Source organism: Phodopus roborovskii, unplaced genomic scaffold (genome assembly GCF_943737965.1).
Source record: "Phodopus roborovskii unplaced genomic scaffold, PHOROB, whole genome shotgun sequence".
NCBI classification, from domain to species: domain Eukaryota; kingdom Metazoa; phylum Chordata; class Mammalia; order Rodentia; family Cricetidae; genus Phodopus; species Phodopus roborovskii.
Window position 1 is genome coordinate 12,853,248 of NW_026126408.1, and position 25,731 is coordinate 12,878,978.

General features: G+C 46.6%; 2 protein-coding genes across 2 annotated transcripts; one reads left to right on the forward strand and one right to left on the reverse strand.

Annotated features, from left to right (window-relative positions):
• The first annotated feature begins 548 nt into the window (after positions 1–548).
• Positions 549–23,409, forward strand: Trim54 (tripartite motif containing 54). The gene is made up of 9 exons (XM_051181786.1): positions 549–911; positions 15,698–15,870; positions 17,151–17,322; positions 20,478–20,573; positions 21,996–22,229; positions 22,481–22,503; positions 22,617–22,741; positions 22,849–22,941; positions 23,264–23,409. Exons 1-9 carry the CDS (start codon positions 744–746, stop codon positions 23,272–23,274), a joined length of 1,095 nt encoding a protein of 364 aa, XP_051037743.1. The 5' UTR covers positions 549–743; the 3' UTR covers positions 23,275–23,409.
• A 380-nt stretch (positions 23,410–23,789) lies between these two features.
• Positions 23,790–24,874, reverse strand: Ucn (urocortin). Its single transcript, XM_051181787.1, has 2 exons — positions 24,546–24,874; positions 23,790–24,323 (listed from the first exon to the last, which is right to left on the reverse strand). Exon 2 carries the CDS (start codon positions 24,308–24,310, stop codon positions 23,942–23,944), a length of 369 nt encoding a protein of 122 aa, XP_051037744.1. The 5' UTR covers positions 24,311–24,323; positions 24,546–24,874; the 3' UTR covers positions 23,790–23,941.
• Between the last annotated feature and the right edge of the window lie 857 nt (positions 24,875–25,731).

Consider the following 25,731-nt stretch of genomic DNA (forward strand, 5'->3'; position numbering starts at 1 on the left):
GGGTCTGGTGTTCAGCTTCTGGACCCTGAGTCTTCAGGAGGAGGGCCAGAGTCACTGCTACATCACAGAGGGAGAGGTGGTCTGTAGATCTGTGCAGACCACCCTTCCCACCCTGAGCCATGTGTCTCCCCACATGCGAGTTTCGCTGTTTAGAAGAAGGTCTCAAGCCAGAACATGGAGAGCAGAGGTGCAGGAGCCTTCCCAGTGACAAGTGAGCCCCACACCTCCGCTGACCCACCACCCACTGAAAGCAGGGACGCCCCTGCTGCTCTTCTTGCTCAAGAAAGCCACCAGCTGAGTGAGTCAGGGTCACTCAGTCCGGGACAGCTGCAGCTCGCCTTACATGAGCTAAATTGGGAACTGGAATGTCACACAAATGCCCCTTGTCTCCCTACCCCCACAGTAATATTAATCTCTCTAGGGAGCAAGGGACAAACAGTGCTGCCTGCAGAGTGAGCAAGAGGGTGGTTTGGGGGAGCAAGAGAATTCCTCAGGGGGAGCTAACGGACAAGTACGTGGAGAGGGCTCTGAGCAAGGAGTATAGACAGAAGGGTCTGGAAATAGCCAGGGTGAGAGAAGCTGTTAGAGGGACGGACAGGAAACATCACCCTTTCAAGAGGGAGCAAGACCAGGGATCCCAAGAATCCACAGACAGCCTAAAGTTTCGAGAAGGGTGCACAGGCAGCAAGAGAAGGCAGGGACAGGGAGGACCACAGCCAAGGCAGGCACCGGAGCGCTGAGGGATGAACTTCACCGTGGGTTTCAAGCCACCGCTAGGGGATGCACACAACATGGAGAACCTGGAGAAACAGCTCATCTGTCCCATCTGCCTGGAGATGTTCTCCAAGCCCGTGGTGATCCTGCCCTGCCAGCACAACCTGTGCCGCAAGTGTGCCAATGACGTCTTCCAGGTGGGTTCAGGGACAGCTGGGTCAGGTCAAGGAGGGGACAGGGTGGCAGATCCCACTGGTGGGGGGTGGTGAAACCGCCCCGACTGAGTGGCAGGAGAGTTGGGAGTTTTGGGATCCCAGAGTAAGCATGAGTCAGCAGGTGCCATGAAGCTGGCAGGAACAGCCTGTGTCCACAGCGGCTAGAAAGCAGGATCCAAGGGAGGCTGGTGGGAACTGGCAAGGAAGAGTGGTCTTGCCTGGGTTTTGTGGGGGCCTTACTAGATTTCATCTACTTTGAGGCTTTGTAGTTTTGTTTATTTATTTATTTTTACAAACTATAGAAGAGATCAATGAAATATTGAGGTACTAAAATATAATAGGGCCAGCAAGACAGTTAGTAGGTGAAGGCACTTGGTACCAAGCCTGACAACCTGAATTTGATCCCCAAAACAACATGGTGAAAGAAAGGACTCCTGAAAGTTGACCTTTGACCTCTACTTACATAAACACACGCTTTAAAATAATAACTGGGTATGGTAGTATACACTTGCAATTGCAGCACTTGGTAGGCTGGGGCAGGAGAATTGTTGAGACAGGGTTTCTCTGTGTAGCCCTGGCTGTTCTGGAGCTCACTATGTAGAGCAGGATGTCCTTGAACTCACAGAGATCCAGCCTGCCTTTGCACCTGAAGTGCTGAAATTAGAGAGACATCAACTATCATGATTTTTAGGCTAACCTGGTTTACATAATGAATTCTGGACCAAATTAGCTACATAACAAGACGCTGCCTCAAACAGAAAACAAGAGAAAAAAAACCCTAAAATTAAACGTTGATGATAAGCTATGAGAAAGCCTATGATGCCAGCAGAGCTGTGTGTATTTGAGATAGAGCTCCTCTCTCTATGAGGGAGCTGCTTAGACACAGTGGGCCAGGGAAGCAGGAGCTCTCCCCAGTTTCACACCTGACCTGGTGAAGAGGCTATGGACTGACTGATACTCAGGTGACTTATAGACAGATAGAGCGAAGGCAGAAGCAGAATTGTACTTCCCAGAAATATCTATATCTGTGGCCATGAGGCCGGGCATAGCTAAGTTAAGTCACTGATATCATTCTGTCAACATTTTAAAAATAAAAACAAAAAAGCTGGGCATGGTGATGCATGGCTGCAACCCCAGCCCTTGGGAGGTAGCAGCCATATGAGTTTAAGGCTGGCTTTTACTAACAACTAAATAAGTGCACATATTATAATTCTTTATAAACTCATAGGCTTGCTTTACTCCATGTCATTCGTAGAAGTTTGAGTAGGCTATAGATGGGGTCAGAGGTCAGGGAGAGTCCAGGGACAGGACACACGTGTACAGACAGGAGACCTTACAGATGAAGTAAAAGCTGCAAGAGCTGCAAGTGTCATAGTGTACAAATCTGTGATAGGAGCATCAGGAATAAGATTCTAGCCAGAAACCAGCTGTGTGACACATGCCTGTGGTGGAAGGGCACGGGAGGACCAGCACAACTAGAGGTTGCCTGTCTGTGTAACCACAACTAGAGGTTGCCTGGTCTGTGTAACCACAACTACAGGCTAGCCTGGTCTGTGTAACCACCACAACTAGAGGCTAGCCTGGTCTGTGTAACCACCACAACTAGAGGCTAGCCTGGTCTATGGAACAAGTATACCAGTATATCCACTGGCTATATATAGCAAGACCCTGTCACAAAAAGAAAAAAAAAAAGTGCCTAGGGCTGGATAGATAGCTCAGTGGTTAAGAACACTTGCTGCTCTCCCAAACAACTCAGGTTCAGTTCCCGGCATCCACATGGTCGTTCACAACTGTCTGAAACTCTTATTCCAGCCACCAAATCATGACTTGGAGACTTAGTAATTATAAGTCCTCAGCCTTAATCCTTGTCCACTAGCTCTTTTAACTTAATTTTACTTGTTTCTCTTCATCCATGTTTTCCTCGGAGCTTTTGCCTTTCTTTTATGTACATTCTACTTTTCCTGCTTCTTCCATGTCTGTCTGTCTGGCCCTGAGCATCTCCCTCTTTTTCTCCCTCATTCTCACTTCTCATTTTCTCCTGAGCCTAGATTCCTCCTCCTACTTATTCTCTCTGCCTGCCAGCCCCATCTATCCATCTACTGCCTAGCTATTGGCTGTTCAGCTTTTTATTACTGATCGGGTAGGTGCCTTAGGCAGGCAAGGTGAAACAGAAACACATCTTTACATTTTAAACAAATGCAGCATAAACAAATGTAACTCGCCTTTACATAGTTAAAGTAATATTCCACAACATTTGGGATGGCATGTTTGAAGGCAATGAATGGGTTAAGTTAGGTCATCATAGCATGTCTATATGCCATGTCTGTCTTCTGCCCCTTTCACTGAGTATCCTTGCCTGCCATTATTTGCCTGTAGAGACTTGGATCTCCCTGTCTGGAGGCCTAGGCTGCATGTTGTCCTAACTCTGTCACAAACCAACAAATAAAGGCAAAATTTCTTGCTGGAAACAGCAGGGTTGTTATGAGTTTGGGGCTAGCCTGGGCTACATAGATAGTTATGTTTGAGTGGTTAGACTTTCCCACCATCTTGGTTTTTCCTTTGGTCTGAAAAACTGACACCTTTTAAGCTGAAATATCCCAAAATGACATCTTTCCCATATATTTATATGGAAACATCTACTGCTTTCTTCCGTGTGTGTGTGCATAGGTGCTTGCGTGTATGAGCCTTCTTCCCCCCTCCCTTAATGCCTCCCCACATGTGCCAAGGTGCAAGTGTGGAGTAGGTTTCCCCTTCCACTATGTGAACATCATGCTTGAAAGGAAACTTTATCCATTGAGCCATCCCTCTGGCCCTGAGGAATCCCACTATATATATAATATGTGTAGTCAAAGAAACATTTGGAAATGGAAGGAAAGTATTTGGTAAAAAGTAGCCAAGGGGCTAACTATGGTGGCATATGCCTTTAACCCCTGCCCTCAAAAGTCGGAGACAGGTGTGGATAGCTCCTGAGTTCAAGGCCAGCCTAGTTTATACAGTGAGCTCTGAGCCAGCTAAGACTGTATAGTGATACCCTGTCTAAAAAACAAGCAAACAAATAAACTCCAGAATGTTGATTTGTAAACGATAAGGAATCTAGCACAGAGACCAGAAACAGCCATCCAGAGAGGATATAAAGTGAGTTTGTGACCCTCCTTCAAGGCAGAATGCCAAAGCTCTAGAATCATATCTGGGCCCAGAGAGATCTAGGAAAGTTTTGGAACAAACCCTATGCAAAAGCAGACTTGGTGGCACACAACTGTTCTTGCAGCTCAGGAGGCTGAGGTGAGAGAGTCACTTAAACCTGTGAGTCTTAAGACAAACCTAGGCTACATACCAAGATCCTGTCTTCAACCAGAAAGTCAGAAGTTGGGAATGTTCTTAGTGCTTGCCTTGTGTGCACAGACCCCAGAGTTTAACCCCAGCACCAAGTAAATACAGGTGGCTCACGCCTGTACTCCCATACTTGGATGGAGGCATGGTGAGTTTGAAGCCAGCCTGAGCTACATGAGACCCTGTCTCAAAAGCAGACAAATGAGACCCAAGCCTTTGTAGATTATGTGAGAGGTAACGTGAGCCTCAGGGCTCTGAGACGGTTCTATAGGTCTGGTGCAGAGCGCCCAGCCCTCCTCAGGGAACAGAGTGGACAGTTCAGTCCTCCAGGCTTTATTTGGAAGGCCTGGGGGAGGCTAACCCAGTTACCCAGCTGCATCCATGTCTATACATCACAGCTCTGTCTGAAAGATGAGCATATTTCCTTTTTCACACATTGCCTCCACATTTTGACAACTCTAGGCATAATCAGATTGTCTGTTTTCTAAGTATGGCGACAGGAATAGGACTTTTAGTTCCTCCATCTTCAGATCACTAAGGAGGAAAAAACCCTTCAGAACATTGCCTAGAAAGTTAACAGTTATGAACATGACAACAGTATAGCAGTATAGCACATTTAAATTTTTATGTGTATTTTTTTTCAAACACCTTGGAAGAGTATAGCATGAAAAATGAATTTGCCACTAACTTCAAATCTTTAATTCCCTTTACCAAATACAAACAAACATTACCAGCTTCCCTGAGAATCTTTCTAGAAATTTCCATGCTTAGGCACATGTTACCAGTCACCTTTTTGTTGTGTGTGTTTGCTTTTTTGTTTTGGTTTTTTGAGACAGGTTTTTTCCTGTGTGGCCCTGGCTGTCCTGGAACTTCATCTGTAGACCAGGCTGGCCTTGAACCAGAAATCCATCTGCCCCTGCCTTCCCAGTGCTGGGATTAAAGGCATGCGCCACCACTACCCTGCATTACTGTTTTTGTTTGTTTTAATTTGTACCCTATCTACACATAGAAGACACAGTATGTGTTCTGTTTTATTATTGATGTTATTTTAGCTTTTACATGTATTATTTTGGGTAGGGCACATGTGTAGAAGTCAGAGGACAACTCTTTGCAATGTCAATTCTCTCCTTCTACCTTTACTTGGGTTCTGGGAATCAAACCAGAGCCTCTAGGGCTATGAGGCCCAGGCTGGCCTTGAATTCAAGATCCTCCTACCTCAGCCTCCAAAGGGCCTGACTACAGGTGTGAGTTGCCACACCCAGCTGTGCTTTCTGTTTCAGATAGCAGCACAGTGTCCATTGCTATGACCAGGCCACCGTCTGTTTAGTGCACCTGCTAAGATGTTTATCTGTATCCAGTGGTTGTTGTCCAGTGTTTGCTGGAGAAACTGTTTGTGGTGTTAGGCTGGAGATGTACTCAGCTGGTAAAGTGCTCACCTAGCACACACAAAGCCACAGGTTTAGCCCCCAACACCACATAAAACGAGTGGTGGTACACACCTATAATCCCAACACACAGGAGGTAGAAGCAGGAAAATCTGAATTCAAGGTCATTCCCAGCAATATAATGATTTGGATGAGAGCCTGGGTTACAAGAGTTACTGTTTTGTTTTGCTTTTTCTTCCCAGAGGAAATTATTGATCAAGATTAAGGATTTGAGGACACCATCTATATAATCTAATCCTGACTCACTCAACACAATTATCTTCATTTGTCTTCCTTTATCATTGTTGAATAGAATCTTACTATACTATTAGCTAGCCTAATACTCACTATGTAGATAAAGCTGGGCTCGAACTCATAACACTTTCCCTGCCTCCGTTTTCCCAGTGTTGGGATTACAGGTGTTTACCATGATGCCCAGTTTATGTTTACATATTACTTGGTTACCTTTAAGACTTTGTCTCCCTATTATTTTACTTATTTGCTGTTATAATTCTATTTAAAGCTGCAATCCTCTTTTTCTCTGATATGAAACAGAAAACTTCAAAATATGACATTAGCCCCCTCTAACCCCCCCTTTCCCACACTGACACCCACTCAGCTACCAAAAATTTGGACGAGAGCAAAGCTGTTGGTGTGGGAATTTGACATAAACATCTTCCCATGTGTTTCTTTCTGTATTTGTAAACTCTATTCACGTCCAAACTACTTTAAAGCAAGCCTTCAGTGTATTTTTGTATCTGCCTCCGCTTTGCTGTGGGCATTTGTTACTGAGAAGCAACCTGTTGTCATTTAGTAGAAAACCAGAAGGTACTGGAAGGAAGCTGTTGGAAATGCCATCTTCTTGGAGGAAGTCCAGCCAAGGAGGGCCTTACAGCAGGGACTGTCAGAGAAGATGCCTAGAAGAGGCCTCTGGACTCCAATGTAGGGTGCTTTCCCACTGCACACAGAGCCCTGATTTTGATTTTCATCATTACAGAAACCAGGCATAGAGGTGTAGTGGTTTGTGTCTGCAACCCCAGCACTTGAGAGATAGAGGCAGGAGGATGAGAAATTTCACGTTACCTTTAGCTCTACATAGTAAGTTCAAGGCAAGTCTGGGCTGTGTCAGACTCTCTCTCTCTCTCTCTCTCTCTCTCTCTCTCTCTCTCTCTCTCTCTCTCTCTCTCTCTCTCTGTGTGTGTGTGTGTGTGTGTGTGTGTGTGTGTGTGAGAGAGAGAGAGAGAGAGAGAGAGAGAGAGAAAGATGAGGTTAGTCCAGGCCTCCACTGAAAGTCCCAACAACCTGCTGTGTTTTGGGTTTTGAGACAGCATTTTGCTATGCATTTCTGGATGGTCTTGCCTGATATGTTCTATGTAGCTGAGACTGGTCTAGAACTCACTGCCATACTCCTGCCTCAGTCTCCTAAATGTTGTGCCCCAACCCCTAGCTGGACACCAGGGCTTCTCCATGCTTTGTTTGACCTAGGGTCTCCTGTGTTCCAGGATGCCTTTGAACACAAAATATAGTGGAAGATGACCTCGAATTTCTCATCTTCTTGCCTCCACTTCCCAAGTTCTGGTACAGGCACATGCCTGCCATCACACCCAGTTCATACGATAGTGGAGATCAAACCCAGGGTCTTGTGTGTGCTAGGCAAACAATGGCAACTGAGACACATCCCCAGACCATCTTCTCCATTCTTTTTGTTGTCTGGTGGTCAAGATGTCAGTCTACCACAGAGTTGCCCCCACAACCTTCTTCATTTCATTTTAACATTCACAGTGAAAAACAGAACAGTCACTTCATGCCCTGGGGCTCTATAAAGTCATTTATTTTACCATGTTGATTAAGATCGCAAATGTTTCTTTCATGTTCATGTAGTACTTAATAAGGGATTGGACACCTTCACAAACATGATTCTGTAGGATGGTGTCATATCTACCATACAGGTGAGCACACTGTATACAGGTTACAGTCACACAAAAACACAGAATAGGGACATCCGCCTAGGTATTTCCTACAGTGATGGAATTTCCTCCATGCGTCATGTGGTCTGTGGTTGGCACATGAAATTGTGCTTTATGGGGTGGACTTGGGACATCTAAGGGAAGAATAAGACAGTATGGTATATGATAGAGCATGACAATCGATTTCCTGACGTAGCAAGGTCAACAGAAACAGAAGAGCAGATTTGGCTAATATTCATTATGTGGAGATATCTTTAGCCCAGGTCTTAGGCATTGTCATCTTTTTGAAGATTTCTTAAGTTTTCCACCAATACCCTAGAATCTAAAATTCCTATTTGAGAAAATGTAGGGGTCTTCACTCAAGGCAGAGAGAGTAATTTCTGTTTCTCCTATGGATCCAACTGTAAAGCCCATGAGCCCTTCTATATTTGATCTTAGACAAAGGGCCAAGAAACCATTCATGTATCCATTTATTTTAAGACAGTCTGACCATGTAGCCTTGCCTGGCTTGGAATTTACCATGTAGACCAGGTTAGCCTCAAACTCAGAGAGATCTTTCTGCCTCTGACCTCTAAGTGCTGGGATTAATGTCGTGAACCACCACATTAGCTATGGTTCCGTTCTAAAACCAATGTTTTTTCAGGTGAGGTGGTCTACACCTTTGGTTCCCAGCATTGGGGAGGCAGAGACAGATGGATCTGTGAGTCTGAGGTCGGCCTGGTCTACATAGTAAGTCTCAGGACAGCCAAGACCCATCTCAAAAGCACCAAAACAAACAAATCATGAGATTAGGAGAGGATCTAATAACATGATGAGAAGTGATCACAAGTGTCATGTGATATGAAAACAACTGATTTCTGTGGGGGAAGCCACAGGTGCTGTTTAAACTGCGGGATTTGTGGCATGCCTTCGTGACTGGGGAGCGGGTTAGTGAAAGCAAAGATGCCATTGTGTACCACCTGAGTTCACAGACTCCCTGAACTCTTGTCATGGATCTTACTGATTCTGTGTTCCTGGGGTCAGTCCTCTAGTGGAGGACCAACACCTTCCCAGGCACCCAAGCCTGCGGCCCTAGAGTCTCCCACCTTCCTCTCCCCACATGTCCAGACAATGTCAGTCCAGATCCCACCTCTCAGTCATGACTTTTTTCAGAATTGCTGCCACCAACATCCTGTGACCTGGCCTTGACTGTGGCACTTGCTTCCTATCTGGCCCTTGCCTTTAGCCTCTCTCATCCATGCATCTATGTTAACTCTGTTAAGTCCAAATCTATTCCCCTTTCCACCCCACAGAAGCAAATTTATATCCTCACAGATTCAAAAGCCTCTAGGGTGAGACCCGCCTTTCCAGCTTCTCCCACCTCTTCACCCCCCCACCCCAATTTTAAATAAGCTCCTTCAGTCTCTCCAGTCTCCAGAAGTATTTTCCAGCCCCTCCTTCTTGGCTTTTCTCAAGTGGCACCTTCAATATCAGACCCTGTAAACTACTGTTCTCTGTGGGTCTCCCAAACCTTACAGTGTTGGTCTTTCATTACAGCACTCTAGCACCCCCTTTTGTTCCATTTGATCTGTTTTTCCAAGCTCCAGAGTTCTTGCAAGAAATTTGGAAATTATAAAGCACTTGGGTGTGGTGGTACACACCAATGAGGGAGGTGGAGGCAGGAGGACCACGAATTCAAGGTCATCCTCAGCTACACAATGGATTTTGAGACCAGTCTGGGTTATTGTCTTTAAAAAGTGTGTGTGTGTGTGTGTGTGTGTGTGGTTATGGTGGCACACACCTTTAATATCAGAGAAAAAGAAAGAAAAAGATGGGTGGTGGTGCAGGCCTTTAATTCAAGCACTCAGGAGGCAGAGGCAGGTGGATTTCAGCTTGGTCTATAGAGTGAGTTCCAGACAGCCTGTCTCAGAAAAGAAAAGGAAAAAAAAAAAAAATGGGTGGGGGGGGAGCAGGAAGTACTGTAATCCACATTGTCACCCTGGGTAACATTGCTGGGATTACAAGCATGTGCCACCATGGCCCACTCTTTCTTGGGTTCTGGGTTTTGAACTCAGGTCCTCATGTTGTGAGACAAGCATTACTAACTGGGCTATCTCAGAGCACACACATGCACACACACACACACTCACACTTTTTTAGGACTAGGTCTCTTATAGTCCAGGCTGACCTTGAACTCCTGATCCTCCTACCTCACTAGTCAGGTGTGTAGCAACATGCCCAGGTTTATTTACTATCCTTACCAAGAGCTCTTGAGGATTAGATTAGATTGAATGTCTGGGAAGCCTATGGCTAACAGCAAGTCTCCATGTGTTTGAGTGTCGAGAAGAGGAAGGGCAAAGGCAGGATGTAGCAGGCCTTTTCATATGCTGCCTCTGGAACAGAGCTGCTCTGTACTCTCCAGAAATACTTCCTAGAAGATTTTCCTTCAGTGATGCTGGTCTCTTCTTAATCACCGCTAATTTCTTAGCTCCAGCCAAATCCCACCAAAACAAAGTTTCACTTCAGTAGTTCATAACAGCTTTAGTCAAGTGAGTTTAACACCTTCCAGATTGCACAGGCTTAGAGCTCTGTCCCCACCTCCTTGCCTATTTGGATTCTAATTAGCAGCAATAGGTTTTTGGGCAGGATGGAAAAAAACATACCTCTCACCTAAAGGGGACTAAGAGACAGTTTATTCTGGAACCAAATCTGAGTGACAATGGCTTGGGAACACAGATGCAGATCATCCCAATATGTTCCAACAGGGTTCGAGTTTCCTGAAGACTTTTATTATTTCTTTTTTTTTTTCATGTTTGAATTTTTTTATTTATAAATTTACTTTTAAAAGGCCATCATTCTTTATTCTAATGTTATAATACACTCACTACACAAATTTCTTCTGTCTATAAATTTCAATTATCTATAAACATGACCCCCTTCCATTTTTATCCCCCACACACAAAGTAACTGGATCATCCTCCTCTGAAGTAAATCATATTGTATCTTGTCTCCTACCAAATGCATCAATTTACATGAAGGAGATGTGGGGTGCCTTGCTCATGCTAGGCACTTGCTCCATGACAGAAGCTATGTCCCTCCCCCAGTTTCAGTTATTAAGTAAATTTACTTTAAATTCATTATTTTAAAGCCTATTGATTACCTAACTTGTGACAAATTACTTTTCTTTGACCGAGTATTTTGGTTTGATTTTTATTTTCCCCAAATTACAGTATCTTTCTTTTTATGCCAAGCCTACAAATATGAATAGTTACCAGAGAGACATAATGGATATTTAGGATCTGAAAACCCTTTGCTGTACACTGACATAATACAATCTCTAAGCTAACAACCACTAAAATAATATACACATATTAACCACTGCATCCAAAGATTAATAATCCTTAAGTCTCTATATACCAGGTTTTCAGAGGAACCATTACAAAATTAATTGCAAATAGGCTTGATGCACCTTAAAATACAAAAATGGACCCCTAAAAAGACCTATCAAATTGTCACATACCCATCCTTCAAAAATCTTTGTCTTGCCTGCAAATGTCTATAAATTCACTTTAGATGCTCAAGATTGCCCTACTATTGAAAAGAAACCATTTAGTCTTCCTTTCTCTGACGTGCTGAATTCTTCTAGACTCCTATCATGACAGTCCCTCTAGCTCCTCTTTTCGGCATACTTCTCAAGTTATTTCTTCTCTGTCCAGAAACCATTGCAGAGAGCAGGCATTTATTTCAGGATACTCGCACTGTCCTCCAGTCCTCAGCTGCCCATCCGGGCGCTGTCGGCCGTCGACCCAGTTTCCCCCCAAAAGTCTCCGGTGTGCTATTCCCGATGTTGTTATGGGGTGGTCGCTGGGGGTTCGGGAGCGGGGACCGCGCCTTCAACGGAGCTGCAATCCTAACCCGCCATCTGGTGGCATTTTCCACACGCCCGACTTTTATTATTTCTTAAGAAGTATTTAACGACATTCTTATTGTTTAGCATGTGTGTGCGTGCTTAAGTGTGGTCAGAGGTCTAACTTGCAGGAGTCGGTTCTCCTTCCAGCATATTGGTCTAGGGGCTAGAACTCAGATCATCAGGTGAGCCATCTCTCTGGTCCATATGAAAAGTTTACAGTAGCAGAACCAAGGAAATTATAAATCAAAAGCATTTATAAAAAATAAACACCTTATTGGAGAAGGGCGTTGATGGCTCATGCCTTTAATCCTAGCACTCAGGAGACAGAGGCAGGTGGATTTCTGTGAGTTCAAGGTCAGCCTGGTCTACAGGGTGAGTTCCAGGACAGACAGAGCTACATAGTGAGGCACTTTCAAAAAATAACCAAAAATAAAAAATAAAAATAAAAAAATAAATAAAATAAATAAAAACAAAATAAAATATCTTAGTGGAAACATCAGGTAAGGGGGGGGGGTTACACCCTAGCTGTGAAGTCTCTGTCACAGGCTCCAGATGTTATCAGATGGCATTTTTAATTTGGGGAGGTAGTGAAAGCCATTGACATGTCAGATATTACAAAAGAGATTTGCCTAGTAGCTGCAGGAATGGATATTAGGCCAACTGCAGAAGTGAAGAATGAATGCTTATTAAAAGAGCTAAAACCAGCCCAAGATAATTTGTCTGCAGACCTGCAACATTGCAGCATCCCAGCTCTCTACAACCATGGAAATTTACAGCTTTATATTATAATGGGTGTGACTCCTGCCATTTCCCAACTTCAGTTCACATCGGTGATCACACACTTTTAAAGTAATATATTTAACTTTACTTTATGGGCATTGGTGTGAAGGTGTCAGATCTCCTGGAACTGGAATCACAGGCAGTTGTGAGCTGTCATGTGGATGTCATGTGGATGCTGGGAACTGAACTCAGATATTCTAGAAGAGCAGCCAGTGCTTCCAACTACTGAATCATCTCTCCAGCCTCTGATCTCACCTTTTAAACTTTCCCTAAACTTGACAGTGTTCAGAAAATCCTAAAAGGATGTCTAAGGACAGATTACAAACCCAGCCTTGGGTAATCTCAAACCCATCAAGAAATTCTAAGAAAAATTGTCTTTATAGCAATGCTATCTATACCCCACAAACCAAGCTGTTGATCTTGGTAGGGCCATGTCTCTTGCATGGATACCAGAGAAAAGAATGAGCCTAGGACTTGAGTGCTCTTAGTGTGATGGAATATTGCCTTACCCCCTCAGGGTTCTTCCAATCTCATCTTCCAGTTGGTATACAAGGAGAGTCCCCTGGAGCCCCTGTAGGAAATACTCACAGATGTGCAAAGTTAATGGCGACTACTGTTTCCATTGTTTTCTATGAATTCACGAGTCTCTAGCTCAGTGGTTTTCAACCTTCCTGATGCTGCGACCCTGACCCCACCCCACCATAAAATTATTTTCATTGCTACTTCATAACAGTTTTGCTACTGTTATGAATTGTAACGTAAATATCTGTGTTTTCCAATAGTCTTAGGTGACCCTGTGAAAGGGCTGTTCAACTCCCAAGGGGGGTAACAACCCAGAGGTCAAGAAGCTCTGCTCTAGCTGATCAGGTTGAGGTTTTACTGTAAATGGAAGCAAACACTAAACAACTAGTTTTAAGTGCTGGGGTATGTGGTTCAGTGATAGAATACTTAATATTGGGAAAGTCCTGGGTTACACCACTCCTGTGTCTCAAGTGAGCAATAATTTAGGAAGGTAAACACTTGCTTTTCTCCAAAGGGCAAGCTTGGAAGGCCATCCAGGATTGCCCCCTGAGGCACTTGCTCCTTGACCAACTTGCCATTCTCAGTGTGTGTCTACTACATTCTGGCTCTGCGTGGTTCTTCAACACCAGTCTACACTCCAAAGAGGAGAAAAGGGGGAAAGGGAAAGAGGGAGTGGCTCCTACCACTAGAGACACTATAAACACTGCACGAAACCTACAGCTGTAGTTCCAGAATATAGTCATGGCCATACCCAGCCAGAAGAGGGCTCATCTGCTTGGTCTTTCTATCATGGGTTTTGCCAACTCAGACAATCTGTTTCTGAAGAAAGGAACACTGGGGCATTCATACCAGTCATTCACCTCTGCTTCTTGACAAAAATGCCTAATCTCTCTCTCTCTTTCTCTCTCTCTCTCTCTCTCTCTCTCTCTCTCTCTCTCTCTCTATCATTTATCTATTTATCTATCATCTATCTATCATCTATCTTTCTATCATCTGTCAATCATCTATCATCTATCATCTATCTATCACCTATCTATCTATCATCTATCTATCGTCTATCTATCTATCTATCTATCTATCTATCATCTATCTGTCTGTCTATCTGTTTGCTTATGTGGGTGAGTGAATGCCACAGAGTGTGGATGTGGGGGACCAACCAAGAACAACTTGTGGAGGAGGTGGTCTCTCCTTCTCAAAGTGGGTCCCAAAGAGCAAACTCAAAGCGCCAGGTTTGGTGGCAAGTGCATTTACCCATTGAGTCATCTTGCCAGTCCCCATAAATGATTCTTTTCACCTCTCTGTAGACCAGCCTTCGGTGTTAATAAATTCTGTCTCAGTTTCTAGGATGAGTTAAGAACAAGATAAGTTCTTAGCCAATTCTGTGAGCCTTTTCCAGTAGTCAGCTTGGCTTCTGGATCTTAAGTCAGATTCCAGGAGAGAACACTTGATTGGTTGCATCAGGCCAGGTGATCACAATCTCAGTCAGCACTTTGGTAGCAGGATACCGCTTTAGGGTGGGCTAGGGCAGATCTCTAAGCTATATGGTGTAAGGGCCTCTGCTAAGCCTTCATTGCAACTTTCCTCTAACTGCCCTCTGCACTGTGCGGGTTGTCTATTCTTAGAGCAGGGGAGGGGACAAGGGTAGGGTCTAGGGTGGAGGTGGCGGTTTGTTCCTGTCTTTAGCCCATAGCCATAACCATAACATCAGATGCAAAATGAGCAATCCAGTGTAGCCCATAACTTTACTGAAGTTGAATATTGGATAGACTTCAGAAGAAAGTATTGTCAAGGGCTGTTCAAGGGCGTATGTGTCTTGACTCTAGTGGCAGAAGCCATTTCCCAGAATTACCCAGCTAATTGTAGTTTGTTTTGATTTGTTTTTGAGACAGGGTCATTATCCTTACTATGTAGATCCACCTACCTCTCTCCTAGGTGCTGGGATAAAAGCACTCAGCACCCAACACCCAGCACCAGCCTTTCTTTTCTTTGTTTTCTTTTTTCTTTTCTAGACAGGGCCTCATGCATCCTGGGTTGGTCTCAAAATCCCTATGTAGCTGAGGATAGTGCCCTGGACTAGAAAGATGCTCTCCCCTGACCCAGTCAGGGTATTATCCCAGAATTTGGGAGACAGAGGCAGGTAGTTAGATGTTCAAGGCCAGTTTTTTACTTGCAAAGTGTTTGAAACCAGCCTGGACTACACAAGACTATTCCGAGAGAGGGGGAGAGGAAGAGAGAAAGACAGAGAAAAAGGCAGACAGACAGATGGGGGGATGGTAATGGGAGAGGCACATCTATAATCCTTAGCACTTGGGAGGTCGAGGTAGGAGGATCAGGAGTTCAAGGTTATCCTCCTTTATACATGGAGTTGAAATAAGTTTACATGATCTAGCCAAACACACAAGCATGTATACATGCAACACACACACACACACACACACACACACACACACACCACACACACCACCAACAGCAACAACAACAACAAGCCCACAAAAACCACCTTACATGTGGCCCACAAGAGTCCAAGCTGGATGACAATGACTGTCCTGCCAGTCTCTTCCTGTGTCATCATTCCTGCCAAAGCTCCATGCTGGACCCCACTGGCAACCAGTACTGATCAGGCCTTGGCCAAAGTGAGGCTCTGCATGCAGGGACACTCAAGGGGCTGGACTGAGGGCTGAGGCATAGGCAGAGGTGGAGAGAAAGGCAGGGAACCATCTTAGTCATTTGTCAGACTGCTGTCTGGGAACACCAGCTGCAGAGAAAAGCTGATGTCCCCTCCTTTCCACATCTGTGCCCACCACTTGCCTTCCTGCATGCCTCACTACACTTCTGTTATGTCACCTGTCCTTGCAGGCATCTAACCCTTTGTGGCAATCCCGGGGCTCCTCAACTGTATCTTCAGGAGGTCGTTTCCGCTGCCCATCTTGCCGGCATGAGGTTGTTCTGGACCGGCATGGGGTCTACGGCCTGCAGCGGAACCTGCTAGTGGAGAATATTATTGACATCTACAAGCAGGAATCCTCCCGGTAAGATACCTGGCTGCTGACCTCTCTGGAGGGAAGAGCCTGCACCATCAGGGATAGAGAGGTTGTCTTAGGGTCACCATTGCTGTGGTGAAAAACCATGACCAGAAACAACGTGGGAAGGAAGTGGTTGATTAGGCTTATATTTCCACATCATAGTCTATCACTGAAGGAAGTGAGAACCAGAAACTCAAACAGGACAAGAACTTGGAGGCAGGAGCAGATGCAGAGGCCATAGAGGGGTGCGGCTGGCTTGCTTCTCATGGCTTTCTCAACCAGCTTTCTTACAGAACCTAGGACCACCAACCCAGGGATGACACCACCCACAATGGGTCAGGCCCTCCCCCATCAATCACTAAGAAAATGCCTCTATGAGCTTGCCTACTGTTGTGCCCAGATTCTGAATCCCCAAATCACCAAGAGACCCATTCCAATGCAGAAGCAAAGAGTCTCTTATTGTTGTTTAACGAGCTAACTGCATTAACTCGGGCCTCGGGTGGATGGCAGGAGAAAAGACCCAGAGAAACTGAGAGGCAGAGAACTTAGTGAGCAGCATGAAGGCACGGTATGCAACAGTATCAGGAGATTGGTGCACTTCCGGGCTCGGACAACCTGCTCTGTGTTGATTGGTCAACTGGTTGTTATGGCCTGGAGGCCCTCCCAGGGCGGTTGCTATGCTGTGCACGTCACTGTTGTACCACTGTAAAGCATGCCCAGAGCCATAAAGCACATCCAGACTCCTGGAGCTAACTTCTGAGTGGTTCCTTACCAGGAGGAGAGCATCTGGCCTCCTAGTGACTAGGGCAGGCCCAGCAAGGTCAGACACATGCTGAGTCAGAGGTCTACATGTCTTTTCTGCAGCCTGTCATGGCTGCTAAAGCAGGGGACTGGTCCCTTTACCTACAGTCCCATTTTATGGAAACATTTTCTTAATTGGGGTTCCCGCCTCACAGATAACTTTAGCTTCTATCAAGGTGACATAAAACTATCCAGCTCAGGGGTGGGTACACACACGATGGGGAAAGGAGTGGAGCCAGAGATGAGGGGATTGGCCTCCTGCCCAGGGAGGCCTGACTGCCTCTGGAGCCAGTGCTCAGTCTTACTTCCCTGGTCTGAGACCAAAGTCCACTGCAATATCGTTGAGCTCACCAGCTGCCATAACTCCCTGTCCTGTGGGACATCTTTGCCCCCTGCAATGGACTCTTCTTGGGCCCAGTCTTCCTTGGAGCATGGTCACAGCCTGACTCCCTGACAATTGCTGCTCCCTTGTCCATGGTCCTCAGGCCACTGCACTCCAAGGCGGAACAGCACCTCATGTGTGAGGAGCATGAAGATGAGAAGATTAACATCTACTGCCTGAGCTGTGAGGTGCCCACCTGCTCTCTCTGCAAAGTCTTTGGTGCCCACAAAGACTGTGAGGTGGCTCCTCTGCCCACCATTTACAAACGCCAGAAGGTATCTAACCAGGGAGGGATTCGGGAAAGGGGTTTAGGATAGGACAGTTCCCATTCTACTTAGATAAGGTGTAGCAGATCAGAGCCAAAGCACCAGATCTATTCCAGACTCGGCACATAACCTTGAGGATGTCACCTGACCTCTCTGTCCCTGGCTTCCTTCATTTGTCAGACAAAGTGAAAATAATGGTTGCTGTCACCGTAGCATTATAGCATAATGCATGACAGCAACAGTTTCAATGTAGAGCACTGGGTACCCTCAAGTGTCTTAGTCATGCAATCAGCTTCTCCATATGCTGTCATTTTAAGATCAAATTGGTTGGGACATGGGAAGAAAGGGGATCCTATGAGGGCTGGGGAGGACAGGGTCAGAGAGCCACTGCAAGCAGATTAGATATCAGTTCTCATGTGAGCAATGCTGGTTAGAGGGACACAGCTATATCCCAAAACCTGCAAAAGGTGTGTTGGTAGGGATGGGTGCATTCTAAGACTCCAAAACCTCAGCTCATGTTGGAATCTGAGAATACTAAATCAGTCAATTATATCACCAGACTTGTGATAGAAACAAATGCAAATTCTCAGCTGGAGGAAAATCCCTTCAATGTAGACCCACAGGCTGACCTTAGATTAATATCAACGGAAGTGTCATTCACAACTGAAGATGTGTAGAGAAATGTACTCCGTGAGGGCAGTTAGCAGGGACAATCACAGTTCAGATCCTTGGGTGTTGAGAGCTGCAGGTAGCAATGGCTTTACCAGAGACCACAAGAATATACAGCAGATGGCAACTGATAGTTCAGGTGTCGGCCACCAGATGAATAACTCTCTGACGGAGAAAACCTCATCAAGCAAGACTTTACAGGGCCACAGACTGTGAAAACTGGTTGCTTCTGTCTGTAATTTTTCTCATGTGCCACCACATTCCTTCCCTAAAAACAGCTATGGGTATTTTTCCCACTGCCTGTGTGTTTATCTTGTGTACATATTCCATCTCCTGGGCACACATATAGTTGTGCATGGTCAGGAAGATGATTTCTGCTTAACTGTACAATTTTGATGAGTAGAAATAATACTAAGATATTTTTCATAGCTCAGACTAACATAGGAAAATTACATTATTCTCAGTTACAAAAACAGCTTTTTACCGCATTAGCTGATTTTAGACCTCAAGACAAATTCAAAATTGACTAGTTGTCCTTGCAAAATATGCATGAGATCAAATTCCCAGGTATGTATCTGTTTAACCAAAGTCAGGCTGATATCATTAGGACATAACTCCCTGCAAAAATTAACTTTCTGCAATACTCCTAACCTCAATTTTATGATACAAGGCTCAAGGTTCAGCTAACTAACTGTTTATTGCTTAGGTTCTGAATTTAGTGTCACTCTCCATGATCTCTCTCAGACTACAGGCAGATAGGCTGTGCCTCCAGACTGCATGGCCAAGTGTTGCCAGGTTACGCATTTCCAGCTGGTCAGTGTGACATTCTAAGCCCGAGAAAATTTGTGATTTCTTGTGTATCAGAATGGCTCTGTCTTTATTATTTACTCAAGAAATGCTATGTGACCCTGAAGATGTGATTTATATATTGTCCAGAGTTTGTTCTATGAGGAAGTGTGTGAGTGATTGTGTGTGTGAGTGAATAAGTGTGTGAGTGTGTGTGAGTGGAGGTGTGTTAAGTGAGTGTAGATGTGTGAGTGTAGTGTGTGAGTGGATGCATGAGTGTGAGTAGAGGTGTGTGTGAGAGCCTGTGAGTGAGTGAGTGGGTGAATGTGTGAATGAATGTGTGAGTAGAGGTGTGTGTGAGTGAGTGGTTGGAAGTGTGTGTGAATAGTGCGTATGAATGAGGGAGTGAGGCAGAAGAGAGATGTAGCAAGTATTTGAAGAAATGTAACAGAGTAGAGAGAAGTGTGTATAGAAGAGGGATGTGTGGAGAAAAGAGATGAAGTGCTATGTAAAGAGATGTAACTGTAGAGAGATTGTCAAGAGGTTACCATTAGGAAAGCATGTGCTTCCTTTTTTTCCCTTAAGTTACCACCAGAATTACTGTGTCCTCCTCTAAGACCCTCAGATAGATATTTTTCCTAAGGCCCCTACTGTGAAGGCATTCTTTCTGCAGCTCTGGGTGCAGTCCAGGGAGCTGGCCTCTTGGGCTGCAGTACTTGGGGGATTCAGATGTTGGAATTATTGAAGAACAGAAAGTCACTATGCACAAAATGTTTTTAGAATGTGGAATAATGGCAGGCATGGTTGAGCACTCTGCAGTTCTAGCACTTAGAATACTGAGGCAGGAGGATCTCTAGTATGAGGCCAGCCTAGGTTACATATGGAGTTTCAAGCCAGTCTGGACTATATACGGAGACCTGTTATTAAAGAAAAATAAAGATGAAATAAAACAACAACAAAAAGTAGGTTTGGGGATGTAGTACATTTGTCTAGCACAAGATCCAGGATAGATTCCCAGGACTGAAAACATACATGTAAAATGACCATGAACTGCCTGTTGTGGTGGTATACACTGACTAGGGAGCTAGGGCAAGAGGATCTTAAGTCCAAAGCCAGGTTAGAAAATATAGGGAGGCCCAATCCAAGGAAAAACAAACCAGAAACAGACAGAAAAAAAAATAGATTTGGCAAGGAACCAAGTAGAGATTTTAGGAATTAATAACTGTTGAAAAATCAGTGGCTGGATCAAGTGATAGATTTCTCACAAGAATTGACTACTGGATCAGAAAAGTGCAAACAACAAACAAACCCAGAATGCACCAGGGAATGGAAGGCTGAGGATGACAAGGTCTAATATAAGTCCTGTTTGACTCACAGATTGACAAGGGAGGCAGTGTTATCTGAATGGGTAGCCCTAAGAATTTTTCAGAATTAGTGGAAGACATGCCTACTGATAAAGCATCTAGACCTGAATCTGGTACATAGTGGGTGATTAGAGAATGTCATTTCCCTTCACATTTGGGGCTAGGAGACTCTTAAAATCTATAGAATGCGTTCCCATGTTTCTTGAACTATCACAAGCCTTCTAGATATTTTCTGTCTTTGTTGATGTCCTTGAATGAGTGAGGTGGGGACAGCTCCATGGGATTGGGGGAAGCTGCAGCAGGCTGGGGCTTCTGGCTCTAAGAACTAACCCATGTGTATGACAGAGTGAGCTGAGCGATGGCATCGCAATGCTGGTGGCAGGCAATGACCGTGTGCAAGCAGTGATCACGCAGATGGAGGAGGTGTGTCAGACCATTGAGGTAAGCATGGGATGGGAGGACAAAGGGGACAGAATAGTCAATGGTCTGTCTGGAGACCCTGGTAATCAAAGAGAACTGTTCCTCTTTGACATCTGATCAAATGTCCAGAAAGTTTCTAGACTCTGGCTCATGGTGGATTGTTTTTAGTTAGGTTGATCCTCAGCAATGTTGATCAAGCCTCAGCAATGTTGCTTAAATCTTCTGTGCTTTGGTTTTGCTTGTTTTTTGACCATATAAAACAGAGATGACTAGTGGGTGGAGGGAGAATAATCACAAGTTCCAGGCCAGCTTAGGCAAGTTATGAAGGGCATGGTAATCTGAGACAATAATGCCAGCGCTCTGGAGGCTAAAGCAGGACTTCTCATTTAAAGTCCATTTGACCCATCTCAAGAATTAATGAGTGGGGATGAAGAGATGGCCCAAGTGTTAAGACAAGGTACTGCTATTGCAGAAGACCAGAGTTCTGTTCCCAGCACCCACACTGCATGGCTCAAAACTGCCTGTGACTCCCTTTCCAGGAGAATTCAATTCCTCCAGCCTCCACAGGTACCCACACACCAAGCACATGTACCTAATTGGAAACAATACATTAAAGTCGTGGGAATAAATAAGCAAAATTTAAAAATTAAAAGATAAAAAGAGCCTGGGAGGCGAGACTAATCAGACATTATATATATGTATGAAACTATCAATGAATACATGTAATTAACAATTATGTGATGAGAAATAATTATATGCCCTTATAATATAGTTAACTAAATATATTTGAATACTGAGACAACATTTCCAGTTCATTACTTTCAGAAATTTAGATTTATTGTTTTATTTTCAATTATGTGTATTTGTGTGTGTCTGTGAATGGGCTTGTACACATGAGTGTTAGTGCCCAAGGAGGCAAGAGGAGCTTGTTGGATCCCTTGGGGTCACAGGTAGTTGTGAGCTCTCTGGCATGGAGATAGGAACAGAATTTAGGACCTCTGCAAGAGCAGGGCACACTAACAGAGGAGCCATTTCTCCAGCTCTCTAACCAATGTCTATATTTTGAAATAAGGCTTAATTTCATGTCAGAGCAGCAAATTAAGTATATAAAACTCAAATAATAATTTAAAAACCCGATGCTGATAGTGGCAAGGTAGCTACCTCGTTTTATTTATTTATTTTTTTAAGAAGCAAGTGGAAATTAAAGCAAAGCAAAGCCAGGGCCAGTAAATACATGGCTCCCAGAGTAGCTTTGAAATGTGTTGTCATCATTGTTAAACAGATCTGAGCTGGATTCTGTGCCCCTAACTCAAGGTATGACCTCAGTCACACTTTCCTCCTTGTCTTTTCTAAGTTCTGTGGGGAGAGGAATAAAATACCCTGCTCTGGCAACTCTGGGGGTGCTCGGCCGCGACCTCCTTCGGACTTGCTTTGATTTTCCAGGACAACAGCCGCAGGCAGAAGCAACTGTTAAACCAGAGGTTCGAGACCTTGTGCGCTGTGCTGGAGGAGCGCAAGGGCGAGCTGCTGCAAGCGCTGGCCCGGGAGCAGGAGGAGAAGCTGCAGCGTGTGCGGGGCCTCATCCGTCAGTACGGAGACCACTTGGAGGTTTCCTCTAAGTTGGTGGAGTCCGCCATCCAGTCCATGGAGGAGCCGCAGATGGCTCTCTACCTCCAGGTGAGCGGAGAAGGAGGGCCGCAGGCACCCTAGGTGGCAGGAATCAGATCGGAGGGGTGGGGTGTCAAGTCTTACCTGCTTCATTTCTTGTTACCACGACCTGGGAAAAGTCACCCTTCTACTTGTGCTCTCCCCTTAACGAATTGAGATAAACGCCCCTACCTACCCCTGCAGAACTGGTGAGAATCAGAAATGGGGCTTTGCCCGGGCTCGCCCAGCGCTCACCTTGGCCCTCCTTTTCTCCCCTGCAGCAGGCCAAGGAGCTGATCAACAAGTAAGCAGTCTGCGCGGTGGGAAAGGGACTCTCTGTGGATTCTTTCCTTCCGATCTGGGGAGGGGCTTGCGGGAGCGGAGGAGTTCCCCTGCTGAGCCCTGCGGTCGTCGCAGGGTCGGGGCAATGTCGAAGGTGGAGCTGGCAGGACGGCCGGAGCCAGGCTATGAGAGCATGGAGCAATTCTCCGTGAACGTGGAGCACGTGGCCGAAATGCTGCGGACCATCGACTTCCAACCGGGTGAGGGAGCCGAGGAAGGCGCTGTTCAGACCCGCCCAAAGGTATGAGGTGGACGCTACAGCCAGAGGAGCAGGGGCTCCGCATCACCTGGCCTGCCTTCCACCTAGGCGCCGCGGGGGAGGAAGAGGATGACGAGGTGGCTTTGGAAGGAGACGAGAGCAACGCAGGGCTGGAGGAGGAACGGCTGGACGGGCCAGAAGGTGAGAGGTGGACGAGGGCTTTGGGTCGAGGATTGGTTAGCCAGCCTTGGGAGGTTGCCTTCTCAACGGCATCAGGATTTGATGGTAGCCCGGGCTGGGTAAGTGTCACGCTACAGGAGCCGCAAAGCGCGCCCCCTAGCGCTCGCGGAAAAGCGTACTCTTCCCACTGTTGGTTTCGCACGGCTTTGGGGACCAAGGTGGGTCCGCGAGCAGGAGAAACCCAGCTGCCAGGGCAAAGCTGACCGTCCGGGGTGTGTGCGGGGGGGGGGGGAGGGTGCTCTTCTGGAGCACCGGCCCACCAACCTGCCTTTCCCGGGAACAGGCCTGCACTGACTAGACCCTGATTCAGAGCGCGAGCCCGCAGTGGGAGGCAAGGCATGCTGAGGCTCTGTTCAAAGACCACCGCGCAACCCAGCTGGGCGTCCCGCCCCCAGGAAGGGTCTCAATAAAGGACTCTAGCGTCCCACATCCTGGCTTCTTTCCCTGACCACTCCAAGTGGAAGCAACTTCGCCATCAGTCTGCCCTTTTTCAACCCGAGATCATTAGAAGGGGTGGAGTGAAATAATAACCCTCTCTGGTGGGCACCTCCTTTACAGCAGAGGTGGATTCCTGAGCCCGAGAGCTCAAAAGTGGTGGGACCTTTGTTCTGGGATTTGGACTGGCTGGAGGAGGGGCGATGAGCCCCCCCAGGGACTTTAACTGATAGCCGACCTCTCCCACCCCACTTAGCATGCTTGTGTCTGCTACCAGCCTGGGGAGCCCCACTACCCCCAAAGTTCCCACCCTTCTGTAGTTCCCGTTGCCCCCCACGACAGAAGAGAGAAGCTAAGTTCTTGGGCAGTTTTATTAAAAAAAAAAAAAAAAAAGTCACGCAGAGTGCTCAGGGTGACTCTGGGCGGCGCTGCACCGCGGGACTGAGCCAGCTTCGGTCGCGTGAGCTTCAGCCCCGGGGTAGGTAGGGAAAAGGGTCGAGCCTTTTGGGATCCCATACCGGGCCGGTCACTTGCCCACCGCGTTGAGTATGATGCGGTTCTGCTCTGCGCGCTCGCGCTGGCTCTGTGTCCGGGCCAGCTCCAGCAGGGTCCGCAGCAGGTGGAATGTGAGGTCGATGGACAGCGGAGGGTCGTCCCGTCGCTGCCGCTCGCCTGCGGTCGCCAATCCCGCGCGGCGCGGGAAGCGCTCAGCTAACAGCAAAAGGAGCGCACGGGCGCCCCCGCCCTGATTGCGCGCCCCAGGACTCCATCGCAAATTCGGATCCTGGACCCCGGTGGCCGCCTCAGTCGCCAGTCTCCACTGGCTGCTCCCGGGGCTCAGCTGTGCCAGGAGCAGCAGTGCCACTAGGAGCGCAGCGCGTCCACTCTGCCTCATGGTGCCGCCTGCCCTGGACACATAGGGTGAGGTGCGCTTGGAGCAGCCGCAGGTGACACGAGCCCCTTCTCGAGCAGTGCCCCCCGCTGGGACCCTCCAGCTGTTGCCTGGTGTCCACAGCCTGCCCACCAGCCCCAGCCCTTTCTCCCTCCTCCCCTCCCGGCGGGTCACAGTGGGTGGGCTGACTGAGGTCTTGGTGCTAAGGGAGTCTGAATCGTTGTTCCGAGCCACTCACAGGTTGTTGGAGTGTCTGCCCGGTGCAATGGAGCTCCGGTCTCTGTCTCACGGGGCGGGCTGAAGACACCTTGGGGAGCACGGGGTCTATCCCGGGACCGCCGCCAGCCTTATATAGCACCAGGACAGCTCCGACTGACGTCAGCGAAGAACATGGACTGATTGTAGAAGCAAAGACAGCGGCAGCTTCGAGTCCAGCAACTTCGAGCCCCCAGAGGGGCGTGCATCCTGACCCTGGAGTTAGCTTTGGAAGCTGCGTGGCTGTAGGGAAGGAGAAGCAGGCTAAAGCATAAAGATCGCTCTTGCCAGATGCAGAGCTCTTCCCGCACACAGAACAGAGTGTGTCTTCAAAACAGGCTAGTCCGGGTTTTCTTTTCTCCAAGAAAGGGAAGCCCTCCCCACTACACACACCCACTCCCGGGACCATGGATCTGTCCATGGTTCTGAACTTATCAGCAACTGGCCAAAAGCTCTGGGCAGAGTCCTGTGCTGCTTAGACACAGTCCCTAGGCTGTCTACCGAGTCCCCAAACTAAGATCCCGAATGCTCTGCCAGCAGGGACAAGACCAACACAGTCCCACCCGAAGGCCCTCTGCCCCAATTGGTCTGTCAGGGTTCCTGACCATCTTACAGCAGCAGAATCTAAAATCTACAGGTGTCATATTGCACATGATACAAAAAGGTGTTTGGCTTTCAGAGCGCAACACACCGATCTATCTTTCTGAGTTTGACAAAGTTAGCCTTTCTTCCCGGGAACCACAGCAACTGTACTACTATACCTTTTAACCTTCTACTTAAGATCACTAGGTAGGAAGTGAGAAAACTTGGGCTTTAGTTCCTGCTCTGCCATCAACTCATGATGTGATCAGGTTCCTCACTTCTGGAGATGTTGGTGTCGACCTTTGTAAATAAAGGCCAGGCTTGAATAGCTCCACTTCTTTCCAGTTAAAGACATGTCTGTAGTCTTCTGAAGGGTTTTATCTATGACTGCTGCCGATTCCAGATAATAATGTATTTATTTCTGTGTCCATAAAGAGTGTCTCAAAGGGCAGTAGGACCCAGAGAAGTTAGGATGACATGTTCTGGCTAGGGATGTAGCTCATTGTTAAGAGTACTTGACTAGCATGCACAAGGCTGAGTTCAGTCCTGAACACTGGACAGAAAGATGTCTCTGTAGGAAGTGAGGA

Excerpts from the sequence above, each read along its gene's own strand:
- Trim54 (XM_051181786.1), top strand. The coding sequence starts at position 744 with ATGAACTTCACCGTGGGTTTCAAGCCACCGCTAGGGGATGCACACAAC. Across the intron at positions 912-15,697 it reads GTGCCAATGACGTCTTCCAG|GCATCTAACCCTTTGTGGCA; the intron begins GTGGGTTCAGGG and ends CTGTCCTTGCAG. Across the intron at positions 22,742-22,848 it reads GACCATCGACTTCCAACCGG|GCGCCGCGGGGGAGGAAGAG; the intron begins GTGAGGGAGCCG and ends CCTTCCACCTAG.
- Ucn (XM_051181787.1), bottom strand. The coding sequence starts at position 24,310 with ATGAGGCAGAGTGGACGCGCTGCGCTCCTAGTGGCACTGCTGCTCCTG.